Raw genomic sequence first — 18,353 nt, 5'->3', positions numbered from 1 at the left:
CCTTTAACTTTCTTCCATGGTCCTCTTGTCAGTTTCCCCCTTCTCCAGCCCTTCATCTCCTTCACCTGTAAACTTCCCAGCTTGTTACTTCACCACCCCACCCAGCGCTCCCAGCTTCACCGATCACCTGCCACCTTGTACTTCTTCCTCCCCACCCCCCACCTTTCTGAGGCCTTGGAGGGACTCACATCCTACTATGAAGAAAACCACCTTTGCGCAAACCCATCAAAGACGCAGGTTTTGCATTCCACCTCAGGAACCGTGAAGCCAAACGACAGCTTAAAGTAACCTGGTGTGGAGCAACACTGAGGCATTGCGAGCACCCGATCTACTTAGGAGTCACCCTTGGCAGACGCCTCACTTTCAAGAACTACATCAATAAGACAAAGGCAAAAGTGAGCGCACGAAACATCCTGAATAAGCTCACTAACACAAAATGGGGAGCAAGCTCGAAAACATTGCGAACCAGTGCACTTGCTCTTTGCTATTCCACTGCCGAATACGCCTGCCCTGCATGGGAAAGATCTACTCATGCTAAGAAGATGGAGGCCGTTCTGAATGCAAGCTGCCGACTTAGCACAGGTTGTTTAAAACCAACAAACACCAACAGCCTATATATCCTGACAGGTATCGCTCCCCCTGATATAAGAACGGTAGCCAGCAAGAAAGAACGACTCCGTCAAACATCAAATGAGAGGCACCCTCTACGTGGTCATACATCTATACCCAGCCGCCTACAGTCAAGGAAGAGCTTCATGAACAGTGTTGTTCCATTACAATCAACCCCATCTGAAGCCCACATCACCTTGTGGAAAGACTGGCTCGCCAGCTTCAAACAACCCCCAACGATGGAAATTCCACCGGAGGAAAGCCTTCCCCCAGGAGCTAGTTGCAACTGGGCAACCTGTAAGTGGACTGGTGTAGGTTGTTCAAGGGTGTTACTAAGCAAATGGGGATATACAACCAGCCCGACAACTTGTGAATGTGGAGTAAAGGCATCCGTTAGTCTTGCGAGACCATAGAGCTGCGCCCGGATAGTCTTCACTCTCCAGGGCGCAGGCCTGGGCAAGGTTGTATGGAAGACCAGCAGTTGCCCATGCTGCAAGTCTCCCCTCTCCACGACACTGATGTTGTCCAAGGGAAGGGCATTAGGACCCATACAGCTTGGCACCAGTGTCGTCGCAGAGCAATGTGTGATTAAGTGCCTTGCTCAAGGACACAACACACATTGCCTTGCCTGGGGCTCGAACTCACAACCTTAGGGTCGCTAGTCCAATGCCTTAACCACTTGGCCACGTGCCCACACTGAATGTGGAACTGAGCCACAAACTATGCAACATCTCCTGCAATGCCCATTGCTAAAGGAACCCTGTACTGTTGCAGATCTTTCCGAATTCAACAACAAGGCGCAAAAATGTGTCCAGTTCTGGCTGGGCCATGTATAGACTGTCTGTGGACACGATAAGAAGAAGCCTCCATTAACTTATCGTGCACTAACTTCTCATCCTTCTTCTCAAGGCCTGATGAAAGGTCTTGGCCTGAAACATTAACTATTTATTCTTTTTTTTGAGACGCTGCCTAGCCTGCTGAGTTCCTCCAGCATTTTGTGTGCATTACCCTTAGAATACCTTCTAATAACTTTCCCACAACTGATGTCAGACTCACCAGCCTGTAATCTCCTGGTTTATGTTTAGAGACTTTTTTTAAACAGCAGAACAACAGTGGCTATCCTCCAATCCTCTAGTACCTCTCCTGTTGCTAAGAACGTTTTAAATATCTCTGCTAGGGGCCAGGCAATTTCTGCATTTGCCTCCTGACAAGGGAACACCTTGTCAGGCCCTGGGGATTTATCCACCCTGATATGCCTCAGGGTAGCAAAGAGTTCCTCCACTGTAATCTGTACGGAGTCCATGAAGTTGACGCCACTTTGCCCCACTCCTATAGACTTTCTGTTCGGTCTTCTGAGTACAAACAGAAGTGAAGAATTCAGTTAAGAACTCCCCCATCTGCTTTGGCTCCACACATGAATTACCATTCTGGTCTTTCAGAGGACCAATTTTGTCCCTTGCAATCCTTTTGCTCTAAACATATCTGTAGAATTCCATAGGATTCTCCTTCACCTTGTCCGCTAGAGCAACCTCTTGCCTTCTCTTAGCATTTCTGATTTTCATGCATTTCTTATACTCCTTAAGCAGCTCATTTGTTCCCACTTGCCTATTCCTGCTATTCACCTTTTTTCTCTTAACCAGGACCTCAATCTCTTGAAAAACAAGGTTCCCTACTCTGGTTATCTTTACCTTTTATTCTGACAGGCACATACAAACTTGGTATGCTCAAAATTTTGTTTCGAAGGCCACCCACTTACCAAGTACACACCTTTGCCAGTAAACAGCCTGTACTAATCCACCCTTGCCAGTTAATTTCTGATACCATCAAAATTGGCTTTTCTCCAATTTAGAATCTCAACCCACAGATCAAACCTATCTTTTTGCATATTTACTTTGAAACTAATGGCATTGTGGTCACTGGATGCAGTGTTCCCCGACAGAAACTTCTGTCACTTGCCCTGTCTCATTTGCCAATAGCAGATCCAGTATCGCACGCTCTCTCCTTGGTACTACTAGGTACTGATGAAGAAAACTTTCCTGAACACATTTGACAAACTCCATCCCATTTAGTCCTTCTACAGTATGGGATTCCCAGTCAATGTGTGGAAACTTAAAATCACCTACGATAACAACCTTATGTTCCTTGCAACAGTCTGCAATCTCTTTTGAATTTTATTCCTCTAAATCCCTCTGACTGTTGGGTGGTCTATAATATAGCCCCATTAACATGGTCATAACTATATTATTTCTCAGTTCCACCCATAACGCCTCACTAGGCCAATTCTTCCGTCTGCCCTGACTGAGCACTGCATGACATTCTCCCCACCTCCTCCTCTTTTAATCCCTTCCATTCCGTCACAACTAAAGCAACTGAACCCCGAAATAATGAGCTGCCAGTCCTGCCCCTCCTGCAACCAAGTCTCACTAACGGCTACGAGAATCAGAATCAGGTTTATCATCGGCACATGTCGTGAAATTTGTTAACTTTGCAGCAACAGTATAATGATATAGAAAGAAGAAGAAAATAAAAGTAAATTAATTACAGTAAGTATATTAAAAATAGTGCAAAACAGAAATAGTATAAAAAAGTGAGGTAGTGTTCACAGGTTCAATGTCCATTTAGAAATCAGACAGCAGAAGGGAAGAAGCTGTACCTGAATCACTGAGTGTGTGCCTTCATGCTTATGTATCTCCTTCCTGATGGTAACAGTGAGAAGTACCCAAGATGGAGCTGACTAATTGTACAACTTTCTATAGCTTCTTTTGGTCCTGTGCAGTAGCCCCCCCATACCAGACAGTGATGTCAGAATGCTCTCCATGGTCCATCAATAGAAGTTTGAGTGTTTTAGGTTACAAACCAAATCTCTTCAAACTCCTAATGAAATATAGTCGCTGTCTTGCCCTCTTTATAGTTGCATCGATATGTTGGGACCAGGTTAGATCCTCAGACATCTTGACACCCAGGAACTTGAAACTGCTCACTCTCTCCACTTCTGATCCCTCTATGAGGGTTGGTATGTGTTCCTTCGTCTTACCCTTTCTGAAGTCCACAATCAGCCTTTTCATGTTACTGACATTGAGTATACGTTTGTTACTGCGACACCATTCTACTAGTTGACCTATTTTGCTCAGTGCCATTTGAGATTCTACCAACAATGGTTGTATCATCAGCAAATTTATAGATGGTATTTGAGCAATGCCTAGCCATGCAGTCATGCATATAGAGGAAGTAAAGCAGTGGGCTAAGCACACATACGACGTGTGCCAATGTTGATCATCAGCAAAGAGGAGATATTATCGACAATTGGCATAGATTGCGGTCTTCTGGTTAGGAAGTTGAGGATCCAATTGCACAGGGAGGTACAGAGGCCCAGGTTTTATAGCCTATTGATCAGGACTGTGGTAACGATGGTGTTAACATAATTCCAGATGCTGATCCATGCCCTAAGCTCCCACCTTTCCTACGATTCTCCTTGCATTGAAGTTACGCAGCTCAGGACAGTAGTCGCATCATGCTCAACCTTTTGCTTCCTGACCTTGTCTGATGTCTTACCAACATCTGTCTCCGCAACCTCTCCAATAATAGTTCTGGCAATCTGGTTCCCATCCCTCTGAAACTCTAGTTTAAACCCCACCGTGCAGCATGAACAAATCTTCCCACTAGGATATTAGTCCCCTTCCAGTTCAGGTGCAAACCATTCCTTTTCAAACCATAAGATACAAGAGCAGAATTTGGCCATTTGGCCCATTGAGTCTGCTCCGCCATTCAATCATGGACTGATCCAATTCTTCCAGTCATCCCCACTCCCTGCTTTCACCCCATACCTTTTGATGCCCTGGCTAATCAAGAACCTATCTATCTCTGCCTTAAATACACCCAATGACTTGGCCTCCACAGCCACTCGTGGCAACAAATTGCACAGATTTACCACCCTCTGACTAAAGTAATTTCTCTGCATCTCAGTTCTAAGAGGACGTCCTTCAATCCTGAAGTCGTGCCCTCTTGTCCTAGAATCCCCCACCATGGGAAATAACTTTGCCATATCTAATCTGTTCAGGCCTTTTAACATTCAGAATGTTTCTATGAGATTCCCCCTCATTCTCCTGAACTCCAGGGGCTGCCAGACGTTCCCCATACGGTAACCATTTCATTCCTGGAATCATTCTCGTGAATTTTCTCTGAATGCTCTCCAATTTCAGTATATTTTTCCTAAAATAAGGAGCCCAAAACTGCACACAATAAGTCCCACCCTCTCTGGAAGACAGCCCTATGGTTTAAGAATCTTATGCCCTCCCTCCTACACCAACTGCTTAGCCACATGTTAAACTGTGTAATTGTCACGGTTTCACTCAAGCACTTACTTGTTGCTGCTCAACAGGTTTTCCTTCACAGTCTCATAATCGGTGCTGAACAGGGGGCTGCTGTCCTTTAGCATCGCCCTCTGAATACTGTACACGTGCACACTGGCAGTCACCAACAACTTCAGCTTCACTGCTATGGATATAAAAACATTCAGAGGACAACTCCATAACTTGCCATAATTCATTGGTATCAAAGTCCCCAGATCAGAAATAGGTTTATCATTGACATATGTCATGAAATTCGTTGTTCTGCGGAAGCAATAAAGTGGAAAAACATTGAATATACTACAAAGACAAATAAACACCCAGTGGAGTCTGGTTAATTGGGACACATCTGGATCAGTACGTTTTGGCCCAATTAGCCGAATTTTCATAGAAATAGCTAAAAAGGATTTAAAAAAAACAAACAATCATGTAACTGAGTAATAAATTAAGTACTTAAATAAGATTTACCAGGATGCTGACTGGATTCGAGGGCAAGTGCTATCAGGAGAGGCTGGATAAACTTGGGTTGTTTTCTCTGGAGTGCAGTGTTACACAACATGGAAACAGGCCTTTCTAGGGCTTGCACTGAAGATGTGGGGTGGGGGTGGGGAGGTTCAAGGGGGACGCAAAGGATAAGTATTTTTTACTCAGCGCATTCCTAGCATCCATGACTCTGTCTGGTATGGTGGTAGAGGCAAATACATTAGAGGTTTTTAAGAGACGTGTGGATAGGTACATGTAAGAAGATGAAAGACTATGGACATGGTGTAGGCAGGAGGGATTAGTGTTTGATTTGCTTGTTAGCTGCTCAGCACAACACTGTGGGCTGAATGGCTTGTTCCTGTGCCGTACTGTTCCATGTTCTACTATAAAACTGTACTAGTTATGAACAGAGGAATTCATTCGCTGTACGCTGCTGGGTTCTTTGATTGACTGTAAACTAACAAAATCAGCGGGCACCTAGTATAGATAAATGAACTTTGTTCATAGAATTTACCAAATCTTCACTTTAGTAACATTCAAGATGATTGTCGCTACCTTGAAAGTCTTCTTAGGTCTGAACTTATTGAAGTAGTGAAAATGTTTCATTTTCACTCGCGGCTATTTCTGGCATCTCCAAGCCTGAATGCTTGAAACCATAGTAAGCAAAACAGTTCTGATTGTTTTACTACTTATTTCTCGCCAACTATCAGTGACAGTTTTCCTTCTGACGAGCCCCATCTGCTCAAAGCAACTGGTTTTAAGGTGCCCCTTCTCCTGTCAGCAGAAATAGTTCCAGCAGGCTTAGTAGCTAAGCCACACATGAAGGCCAGGAGCTGGGCTTGGTTGTCACAAACTATTTGAGACACACTGCATTGGGAGCATTAAATAGGTAGGGGGAGGCTTATTCATGTTATGCTCTCCGGCTACGACAACCTTAAGAAACTCTGATCTCAAACATCCATTGCATTGTAGCTATAACCACTTACGGGACGGCTTTGGGAGTAAACACAGGAAAAAAATTGGAGCTGGATTACCTAAGGCAATGTCCAGTTCAACACTGACTGGCAACTCATGCGACTTCACTGGTGCCAAACTGCATCTGTTTCTGCCTTTCCTTTGAATATATCAGCTGCATGGAGAGGGGAAGCCTGCTACATGGGCAACAGCTTGCTTGCCATATTGTTCTGCTCTGGCTTGCATATCTAGACAGCTGGGACACAACATCCATGGTCACCCCTGACTAGAGGCCACAGTGAGAAAAACCACTGCGTTTTGAACACAAGCGCACACAACTGACACTATTTAAAAGCTGCTCTAAGCAGTGTCTAATGGCCACACAAGTGCCATTATAATAATGAGAAGAGGGCATGTCCTGGGTGATGAGGGCTCTTAATGATGGATGTCACCTTTTTGAGTCACTGTCTTTTGAAGATTCCTTGATGCTGGGGAGGCTAGTGCCCATGATATAGCTGGCCGAGTTTATAACCTCCTGCAGCTTTTTCTGATCCTGTGCAGTGGCCCCTCCATACCAGATGATGATGCAACCAGCTGGAATGCTCTCCACAGTACCTCTGAGGAAATTTGCGTGTCTTTTGGACTCTTCAAGCTCCCAATGAAATACAGCCAGTGATGTGCCATCTTTGTAACTGCATCAATGTGAAGGACACATCTTCAGAGGTGCTGACACCAAGGAACTTGAAACTTGTCAATGTCTCCACCTTCAGTCTCTTGAAGAATGAATGACAACGTGGAGAGCAGACCAGTTTGCTAATGTGCTATGATCTTCTTAGGGCATCCGTTAGTCTTGCGAGACCATGGATCTGCGCCTGGAAAGTTTTCACTCTCCAGGGCACAGGCCTGGGTAAGGTTGTATGGAAGACCAGCAGTTGCCCATGCTGCAAGTCTTCCCCTCTCCACGACACCAATGTTGTCCAAGGGAAGGGCAGTAGAACCCATACAGCTTGGCACCAGTGTCGTCACAGGGCAATGTGTGATTAAGTGCCTTGCTCAAGGGCACAACACGTTCCCTCGGCTGGGGCTCGAACTCACGACCTTCAGGTAGCTAGTCCAATGCCTTAACCACTTGGCCACGTGCCCACACATGCTATGAAATGAGAATCTAATTTATTACTCATGACATATGTCATGAAGCAGTTAGCACAGTCACTTTCCACCAGTCACTGATTGGTGGTTCAGTTCCTGCAGGCATCCTCCCACATTCCAAAGACAAAAGTTGCAGTGTCATAAGAGCATGGAAACAGGCCCTTTAGTCCAACAGTGGGCTTGCTATGTGGGCTCTGGAAGTGTGGAGGCACTTGTCGGCTGCTCCCAGCACAATCCTCGGACTGTGATGGTTGTTGACGTAAACAAAGCATCTCATGGCATGTTTCGATATTTTTTGAGGTACGTGTGATAAGTAATGATAATCTTTAAAATATTAAAGATTACTTATTCACATTCTCATCAAAAAGCGAAATGTGCTGTTTGCGTCGATAACCAACACAGGCTGAGGATTGTGCTGGGGTAGTCCGTTAGTGCCGCCACACTTCCAGCACCAACACAGCATTAACCGCTACGCCAACATGCTGACCAATTGAAGCCACGTGGCCAGTGGTGCAAAGTATTACACTAACCACTATGTTACTGTGCTGCTCCCGATGCAGACAGACACAAACCAACTCTACCCTCCCTGCTTCACCCTGGATATACATTGACCAAGAAGACTTGGATAATCTGTAGACATGAGGAGAGTGTCCAGAGGAAATTCACAGGAATGACTCTCGGAGTGAAAGGGTTAGTGTACGAAGATCAGCCGATAAGCCTGAACTCGCTGAAGTTTAGAACTAAGTGGGGGGAGAGAGGAGATCTCATTAAAACCTATCAAATATTGAAAGGCCTAGACAGACTGAATTTGGAGAGGATGTTTCCTATAGTGGGGAGTCTAGAACCAGAGGGCAATACCTCAGAATAGAAGGACGTCAATTTAGAACAGATGAGGAGAAATTTCTTTAGCTGGAAGGTAGGAATTCCGTGGAATTAATTTCCGCAGATGGCTGTGGAGGCCAAGTCATTGGGTATATTTAAAATTCAGGTTGATAAGTTCTTGATTAGTCAAGGTGTCAGAAGTTATGGGGAGGTGGCAGGAGAATGGGGTTGAGAGGGAGAATAAATCAATGACAAAATGGCAGAGCAGACTTGATGGACCAAATGGCCTCATTCTGTTTCTGTGTGTTATGATTGTTGGAAGGAATGCACACGTCGGTTCTTACCTTCCAACTGGTCTTCTCTCACCACCGCTACCTTGTGATACTGGAACGAAAACAACACTGATTTAGTTTAACTAGCTGGCTCACACGAGCAGGTTAATCCAGACGAGCTTAAAAAGCTGTCTTGTAGGAATTCTACTCCGTTAGGATCCAGCACCAACCTGATTTTTCCAATTTAACTGCATATTGAAATCCCCCAACACCATCATAACATTGTCCTTATTACATTACTTTTCTATCTCCTGTTGTCTATGTTCCCTCTAAGCTGTGCGAACACACACGTTTTTTAACCAGCGCACAAAGGAAATTAATGTGTGCACAAAAGGCTAGTTACCTAAAATAACGTAGTAATTAATAATTATACTTATTGAAAATAAACTTTTAGCTAAATGTTTCTGTTAACTAGTTAGTCAGTTTTTCAACTACCACAATGCATGTCACCGATTGATTCACTTCATTTTGCGCGAGGCAAAATTAACAAGATAAGAAAGCAGTATCTGGGAGACAATGTTTCGTGGAGTGACAACGTTGAAGTTTTGCTAAGCCAACAACGTGAAGAACACGTCACAGTAGGTACGAGTTCGCTGTTGACTTTTATAATCTTTGTGTTCATTTAGAAGAAAGGTTTCCTGAAGATGAGGTACAAGAATGGTCAGCTTTTGATTTCTCCGCAAGTGCAGATTGTGCCTTCACATTTGGCGATGAACAAGTTAACGCCGTATGTCTAAAATATCATGATTTTCTAGCTGAAAGTACTGTAATAGTTAGACAGTTTAATGATTTCAAATTTTCCGTGCAAGAAAAAATAAAATTCTAACTGATTTCAAACTTTGCTCAAATGGAGGCATTTGTACTTCAAAAAAAACAGTTTTGCGACCTTGCACAGTTGATGGACATTGGGGGAACCTTTCTTGTGTCTAGTGCGGACTGTGAGCGAGGCTTTAGCCTAATGAATCAACTCAAAAACAAGCTGAGAAACCGTTTAGGTGAATGTCATTTGGATATGTTAATGAGAATCAAAAGCTATCAATTGGATGGAAGTTCTATTAGTCTAGATAGAGTTTACAATGAATGGGTAGATGCCAAAGACAGGAGAGAGGAAAATAACTGAGTGACTTAAATATGTATGTTATTTTGTGCAGTTTTATGTCAAATATTTTGTAAACCTACATAAACTGTGCCACGTGTGCATTTAGTGCGCACATACTTTTGTCATAGGAAAAAAATTTGCACAACGTAAGATTTTTGTGCACACTGACTACTAAAAATTAGAGGGAACATTGCCCATTGTAATTTGTAGCCTATATTCTGGCTACAGTTTGAAGACTTGCATATAACTCCCTTTAAGTCCTTTTACTCTTTCAGTTGTATAACTCTACCCACAAGGATTCTATATCTCCTGATCCTATGTCATCTCTTGACATAGGATGTCACTTAAATTTTTTTTTTTTTACCAACAGAGCTACCCCACCCCCTCTGCCTAGCTGCCTGTCCTTCCGTACATCGGTGGATGTTAAGCTCTCAACTATGATCTTCTTTCAGCCATGATTCAGTGATGCCCACAACCTCATACTGACAATCTCTAACAGCACTACAAGATCACCCACCTTATTCCGTATACTGTGTGCATTCAAATATAACACCTTCAGTCCTGTATTCATCCTTTTTACATTTTGACCTCCCATTTACGCTTTAACTCATCCTTCTAACTTGTACTTTTGCCCCATCATCTGCTTGTCCTTCCTCACAGTCTCACTACACACCTCATCTAGTTGTATACCAAATGCCCCATTCTCAGCCCTTCCACTCCGGTTCCCATCCCTGCCAAATTAGTTTAAACACTCAATAGCTGTAGCAAACCTGCCCGCAAGAATAATGACTCCTCTTGGGTTCAGGTGGGACCCGTCCTTTTTGTACAGGTCACATCTTCTCCAGAAATCTGAAACCCTGCACCTACACCAATACCTCAGCCACTCATTCATCTGTACCATTTCAACTCCGGGAAAAAGATACTATCTGCATTATTTATCTATGCCACCCAATCTTATAAACCTCTATCAGATATTGTGTACAGTTCTGGTCACCGAATTATAGGAAAGATGTCAATGAAACAGAGAGAGTTCAGAGGAGGTTTACTAGAATGTTACCTGGGTTTCATCTCCTAAGTTACAGAGAAAGGTTGAATAAGTTAGGTCTTTATTCTTTGGAGCGTAGAAGGTTGAGGGGGGATTTGATAGAGGTATTTAAAATTATGAGGGGGACAGATAGAGTTGACGTGGATAGGCTTTTTCCATTGAGAGTGGGGGAGATTCAAACAAGAGGACATGAGAGTTAAAGGGCAAAAGTTTAGGGGTAACATGAGGGGGAACTTCTTTACTCAGAGAGTGGTGGCTGTGTGGAACGAGCTTCCAGCAGAAGTGGTTGAGGCAGGTTCGATGTTGACGTTTAAAAGTTAAATTGGATAGATATATAGACAGGAAGGGAATGGAGGGTTATGGACCGAGTGCCGGTCGGTGGGACTAGGTGAGAGTAGGAGATCGACACGGACTAGAAGGGCCGAGATGGCCTGTTTCCGTGCTGTAATTGTTATATGGTTATCCCCTTAGCCTCCATTGACGGTAGCTTTGGACAAATAAACCAACTGATCTTAAACATATTAGTGTCAGGTTAAACCATTGCCCCACCAGTAAAATCAAACCTTAAAAATGATTTCACAGGATGTTGCTGGGACTTAAATACCCGAGTTACAGGGAACGGTTGAATAGGTTCGGACTTCATTCCCTGGAGTGTAGGAGAATGAAGGGAGATTTGATAGAGATATACAAAACTATGAAAGGTATGCAAGCAAGCTTTTTCCACTGAGATCAGGTGAGACTGCAAGGTCATGGGTTAAGACTGGAAGAGAAATATTTAAGGGGACATGAGGGAAGCTTGCTTACTCAGAGAGTGGTGTGAGTGTGGAACAAGTTGCCAGCAGAAGTGGTGGATACAAGTTTGATGTCAATATTTAAAACAGGGGTTCCCAAACTGGGATCCATGGACCATTCGGTTAGTGGTAGCAGTCCATGGCATAAAGAAGGTTGGGAACAGCTGATTTAAGATAAGTTGGATAGGTGCGTGGATAGGAGGGGTATGGAAGGTTGTGGTCTTGTGGCAGCAGGTTGATGGGACTAGATAGATTAATAGTTTGGCACGGACTTGGTAGAATGAAGTGCTTGTTTCTGTGCTGTAGAGCCACATGACTCTAAAACCTGATTACATTGTAAGACGTACCGAAATTCCATCTTCTTCTGCTTTTCCAGACACAAGATATGTCACATGGAGCTGAGCTCCAGAGTTTTCCTTCCTTTTTCTCTCCACGTAGTAATAAAGCAACCTGACAAACACAAGGGAAGAACAGTTTGGTTTGTGGCACAAGACCCTGGCTGCAAACAATCTTCGATGCGACGGCACAATTAGTGTGATACTTTACTGTGCCCTGCGATCAGGGTTCAATTCCCACCACTGTCAGTAATGAGTTTGTACGTTTTCCCTATGACCACATGGGTTTCTTCCGGGTTCCATATGTAACATGTGGATATAAAAACAGATTTACTACACTCATATTAACACAAACTGATGGAGGAATTCAGCACCTGAACCCGAGGGGGACCAACATTCTCGTGGGCAGGTTTGTTGGAACTGTTGGGGAGGTTTTAAACTAATATAGTGGGGGCGGGGGGTGGGAACCATAGTGAAGGGAATCTGGATAGGATGGATGGTAAAAAAGCAAAGAAAGCATCCAGTCAGACTGTCCAGGAAGGCAGGTAGATGATAGGACAAAACAACAGCTAGCAGGGTGAGTATCAGTGCATTAGGGATACAGAATCAAAGACAGTAGCAGATGCAGTACTCAAAGTATTATATCTCAATGCACGGAGTATAAGAAATATAGCATATGATCTTGTTGCACTGTTACAGGTTGTCAGGTATGATGTTGTAGCCATCACTGAATCGTGGCTGAAGGATGGTTGTAGCTGGGAGCTGAATATCCAAGGTTACATGTTGTATCGGAGGGATAAGAAGGTAGGCAGAGGGGGTGGTGTGGCTCTGCTGGTAAAGAATGGCATCAAATCAGTAGAAAGATGTGACATAGGATCGGAAGATGTTGAATCATTGCGGGTTGAGTTAAGAAACTGCAAGGGTAAAAAGACCCTGATGGCAGTTATATATAGACCTCCCAACAATAGCTGGGATACGGACCACAGATTACAAGAAGAAATAGAAACAGCATTATCAAAAGGGCAACGTTATGATAGTCATGGGAGATTTCAACATGCAAGTCAATTTGGAAAATCAGGTTGGTAATGGATCTCGAGAGAGTGTTTGCTCAATGCCTACTAGTAGGCTCAGTTTGTCATTGAGCCTACTGGGGATTAGCTGCACTGGACTGGGTGTTATGCAATGAACTGGAGGTGATTAAGGAGTTTAAGGTAAGAGAACCCTCAGGAGGCAGTGATCACAGTATGACTGAGTTAAACTTGAAATCTGATAGGGAGAAGGTAAAGTCTGACACAGCAGTATTTCAGTGGAGTAAAGCAAAATACAGTGGTACGAGAGAGGAGTTGGCCAATGTAAACCGGAAGGAGCTGCTGGCAGGGATGACAGCACAGTGGCAATGGTGAGAGTTTCTAGGAAAAATGAGGAAAATGCAGGTAGATTTATTCCAAAAACAAAGAAATACTCAAATGGAAAAGTAGTACAACCATGGCTGACAAGGGAAGTCAAAGCAAAAGAGAGGGCTTACAACAAAGCAAAAATTAGTAGGAAGATAGAGGAAGCTTTTAAAAACCTACAGAGCAAATAAAAGGATCATTAGGAGGGAAACGATGAATTATGAAAGCAAGCTAGCAAACAATATCAAAGTGGATCGTAAAAGCTTTTTCAAGTATGTAAAAAAATTGAGAGTGGATATAGGACTGCTAGAAAATGAGGCCTGAGAAATAATAACAGTGGACAAGGAGATGGCACATGAACCAAATGAATATTTTGCAACAATTTTCACTGTATTAGTTTGCATCAGAAGACACTAGCAGTGTGCCAGATATTGAAGGGTGTCAGGGAAGAGAGTGCAGTTACTATTACAAGGGAAAAGGTGCTCAAAAAGCTGAAAGATTTAAGTGTACACAAGTCACTCAGACCAGATGAACTGCACCCTAGGGTTCTGAAAGAGGTAGCGGTAGAGAGTGTGGAGGCATTGGTAATGATCTTTCAAAATCATTGGACTCTGGCATGGTGCCAGAGGACTAAAAAACTGCAAATGTCACTCCACTCTTTAAGAAAGGAGGAAGGCAGCAGAAAGGAAATTATAGACAGGTTACCCTGACCTCAGTGGTTGGAAAGATGTTGGAGTCAATTGTTAAGGGTGAGGTTATGGGGTACTTGGTGACACTGGACACAATCAGCATGGTTTCCTTAAGGTAAAATCTTGCCTGACGAACCTGTTTGAATTCTTTAGAGAGATTACATGTAGGATAGATAAAGGAGATAAAATAGATGTTGTATATTTGGACATCCAGAAGGCCTTTGACAAGGTGCCACACGAGGTTGCTTACCAAGTATTGCAGGAAAGTTACTAACATGGTTAGAGCATTTGCTGATTGGAAGGAGGCAGCGAGCGGGAATAAAAAGATCCTTTTCTGGTTGGCTGCCAGTGACTAGTGGGGTTCCGCAGGGGTCAGTGTTGGGACCACTTCTTTTTATGCTGTATGTAAATGATTTAAATAATGAAATTGATGGCTTTGTTGCCAAGTTTGCAGATCATATGAAGATTGATGGAGGGGCAGGTAGTGTTGAGGAACAGGTAAACTGCAGGGGACTTGGACAGATTAGGCAAGAAAGTGGCAAATGAAATATAATGTTGGAAAATGCATGGTCATACACTTTGGTGGAAGAAATAAATGTGCAGATTATTTTCTAAATGGGGAGAAAATCCAAAAATATGAGTTGCAAAGGGACTTGGAGTCCTTGTGCAGAACACCATAAAGGTTAACTTGCAGGTAGAGTCAGTGCTGAGGAAGAACAGCTGTGGGCTTCTCACCTAAGAAAAGATGTGCTGGCATCGGAGGGTTCAGAGAAGGTTCACAAGGATAATTCTGGGAGTGAAAGGGTTATCACACAAGGAATGTTTGATAGCTCTAGGTCTGTACTTGTTGGAATTCAGAAGGATGGGGGGGGGGAATCTTATTGAAACATTTCAAATGTTGAAAGGCCTAGACAGAGTAGATGTGGAAAGGATGTTTCCCATGGTGGGAGAGTCTAGGCCAAGAGGGCACAGCCTCAGGATAGTGGGGCATCCATTTTGAACAGAGATACAGGGAAATTTCTTTAGCCAGAGGGTGGTGAATTTGTGGAACTTGTTACAGGCAGCTGTGGAAGCCAGGTCGCTGGGTGCATTTAAGGCAGAGATTGATAGGTTCTTGATTGGAGACCACATCAAATGTTATGAGGAGAAGGGGGGGGGCGGTGAGTGGCGCTGAAGAGGTGGGAGAAAAGGGATCAGCCATGATTAAATGGCGGAGCAGACTCGATGGGCCAAATGGCCTAATTCTATGGTCTTAGATCAGATTTAAGCTCCAGGACTTACTGTTTTGCTTGGTTGACGTGAATGCCCAGGGAATGGCTCAGCATCTTGTAGGTAACCTGCAGAACAAAACCCATATATAAAAATCAGAGCTTAGAGGCAGTCAAAAGCAGGTTAAGATTGTGGCAATTGAAGATGCTCAGGAACATCTAGAATCAGAATCAGGTTAATTATCACCAGCATGTGTAGTGAAATTTGTTAACTTAGCAGCAGCATTAAAATGCAATACAAGATAATATAGGAAAAAATAAGTTAACCAACTACATTAACTATGTATATAATAAATAGTTAGATTGAAATAGCGCAAAACAGAAATAATATAAAGAATTGAGGTAGTGTTAATGGGTCCAATGTCCATTTATTATTCGGATGACAGAAGGGAAGAAGCTGTTCCTGTTCAGAGATTAAGGGAGCTAGGGCTTTACTCTTTGGAGAGGAGGAGGGTGAGAGGAGACATGATAGAGGTGTACAAGATAATAAGAGGAATAGATAGAGTGGACAGCCAGCGCCTCTTCCCCAGGGCACCACTGCTCAATACAAGAGGACATGGCTTTAAGGTAAGGGGTGGGAAGTTCAAGGGGGATATTAGAGGAAGGTTTTTTACTCAGAGAGAGGTTGGTGCGTGGAATGCACTGCCTGAGTCAGTGGTGGAGGCAGATACACTAATGAAGTTTAAGAGACTACTGGACAGGTATATGGAGGAATTTAAGTTGGGGGCATATATGGGAGGCAGGGTTTGAGGGTCGGCACAACATTGTGGGCCGAAGGGCCTGTACTGTGCTGTACTATTCTATATTCTATGTAATCGCTGAGTGTTTGCTTTCAGGCTTCTGAACCTCCTTCCTGGTGGTAACAATAGAGGGCATGTCCTGGGTGATGGGAACCCTGAACAATGGATGTTGCCTTTCTGAGGCACTGCTCCTTGAAGTTGTCTTGGATACAACAGAGGCTAGCATCCAGGATGGAGCTGACTAATTTTACAACTTTCTGTAGCTTCTTTCAGTCCTGTGCAGTAGCACCCCCCCCCACTGTTCCAGACAGTGATGCAGTCTGTTAGAATGCTCTCCACGATACAGCTACAAAAGTTTCAAAGTGTTTTAGGTGCCAAACTAAATCTCTTCAAACTCCTTAATGAAATTTGCAGCTGTCTTTCCTCCTTTATAGCTGCATCGATACAAGAACATAAGACATAGGAGCAGAATTAGGCCATTTGGTCCATCGAGTCTGCTCTGCCGTTTCGTCACGGCTGATCCTTTTCTCCCCTCCTCAGCCCCACATGTTGGGAGCAGTTTAGAACCTCAGAGATCTCAACGCCCAGGAACTTGAAAGTGCTCACTCTCTCCACTTCTGATTCACATGATGCCTTTAAGGAAATAACACGATAGCGTTGCAATTAACATGACACCGTAACAGCCCAGGGCGTCAGAGTTTGGAGTTCAATTCTGATGTCCTCTACAAGAAAGTTTGTATGTCCTTCCCTTGACCGGGTAGATTTCCTCCAGGTGCTCCAGTTTGCTCCCACATTCCAAAGATGTATAGGCTCGTAGGTTAATTGGTCATTGTAAATTGTCCTGTGATTAGGCTGGGGTTAAACAGGTGGGTTGCTGGGTGGGTCAGAAGGGCCTGTTTCGCACTCTCTCGTCATAGAAAACTACAGCACAGAACCAGGACCTTTGGCATATCCAGTTCAAAATAAATAAAAAATGGTTGAAAAGACTGGGAAGAGACAATGAATAACATCTGAAATGTTCCCTCTTATTCACCCACATATTCCCCATCAATATAGTTCAGCTAGCTCTCAAACACCATCTGCAAAAGATTCAGCCCCAGGAGACCCACATGAGCTTAATACCATTCCGTTGTTCCCTCTACCCCATACACAAGCAATCTCCAATCTTCCCTCTCTCTCCCAGGCCTCCAGAGGTTTATCCTGCCTCTCTCTCCCCCACTGTCCGCTGTTAACTCCTCACTTTTCTCCCATCACTTTCTCCTCCCTCACTCCCACACCTCCTTCGTGTCCAACCCCCAATCCTCCCTCCCTCAGTCTATTCTGCCTCCTCCCCCTCATCCCTCCCCTGCCACAGGTTCCATCCTCCCCCTCAGGCTCCACACTTGCCCCCCCCACCTCCCCTTCTCCCTGGTTCTGTCTTCCTGTGACCCTCTCCTAGGATTTGACTTCACCATTCCTCTCCTTCCTATCCCTGCCCCAGGCTCCGTCCTCCCCCTTCACCCCTTCCTCTCCCCTCAGGCTCCGTCCTCCCCCTTCACCCCTTCCTCTCCCCTCGGGCTCCGTCCTCCCCCTTCACCCCTTCCTCTCCCCTTGGGCTCCGTCCTCCCCCTTCACCCCTTCCTCTCCCCTTGGGCTCCGTCCTCCCCCTTCATCCCCACCGGGCTCCGTCCTCCCCCTTCACCCCTTCCTCTCCCCTGGGGATCCAACCTCCCCCTTCACCCCCTCCTCTCCCCTCGGGCTCCGTCCTCCCCCTTCACCCTCTCCTCTCCCCTCAGGCTCCGTACTCCCCCTTCACCCCTTCCTCTCCCCTGGGGATCCATCCTCCCCCTTCACCCCCTCCTCTCCCCTCGGGCTCCGTCCTCCCCCTTCACCCTCTCCTCTCCCCTCGGGCTCCGTACTCCCCCTTCACCCCTTCCTCTCCCCTGGGGATCCATCCTCCCCCTTCACCCCCTCCTCTCCCCTCAGGCTCCGTACTCCCCCTTCACCCCTTCCTCTCCCCTGGGGATCCATCCTCCCCCTTCACCCCTTCCTCTCCCCTCCGGTTCCGTCCTCCCCCTTCACCCCTTCCTCTCCCCTGGGGATCCATCCTCCCCCTTCACCCCCTCCTCTCCCCTCGGGCTCCGTCCTCCCCCTTCACCCCTTCCTCTCCCCTGGGGATCCATCCTCCCCCTTCACCCCTTCCTCTCCCCTCCGGCTCCGTCCTCCCCCTTCACCCCTTCCTCTCCCCTGGGGATCCATCCTCCCCCTTCACCCCCTCCTCTCCCCTCGGGCTCCGTCCTCCCCCTTCACCCCTTCCT

General features: G+C 45.1%; 1 protein-coding gene across 3 annotated transcripts in view; it reads right to left on the bottom strand.

The window, feature by feature from the left end:
* Positions 1-18,353, bottom strand: part of pold3 (polymerase (DNA-directed), delta 3, accessory subunit) — a 44,279-nt gene that overhangs the window by 24,348 nt on the left and 1,578 nt on the right. For all 3 annotated transcript variants that reach the window (XM_072262474.1, XM_072262472.1, XM_072262473.1), the window contains exons 2-5: positions 15,330-15,385; positions 11,978-12,080; positions 8,708-8,747; positions 4,971-5,103 (exon numbers count right to left, since the gene is read on the bottom strand). In XM_072262474.1, the coding sequence (XP_072118575.1) occupies positions 4,971-5,103; positions 8,708-8,747; positions 11,978-12,080; positions 15,330-15,385 (332 nt within the window). The remainder of the gene's footprint in view (positions 1-4,970; positions 5,104-8,707; positions 8,748-11,977; positions 12,081-15,329; positions 15,386-18,353) is intronic.

The sequence above is a fragment of the Mobula birostris genome, chromosome 7, assembly GCF_030028105.1.
Source record: "Mobula birostris isolate sMobBir1 chromosome 7, sMobBir1.hap1, whole genome shotgun sequence".
In the NCBI taxonomy this organism is placed as follows: domain Eukaryota; kingdom Metazoa; phylum Chordata; class Chondrichthyes; order Myliobatiformes; family Myliobatidae; genus Mobula; species Mobula birostris.
This window is presented reverse-complemented; position numbering and strand designations above follow the sequence as displayed.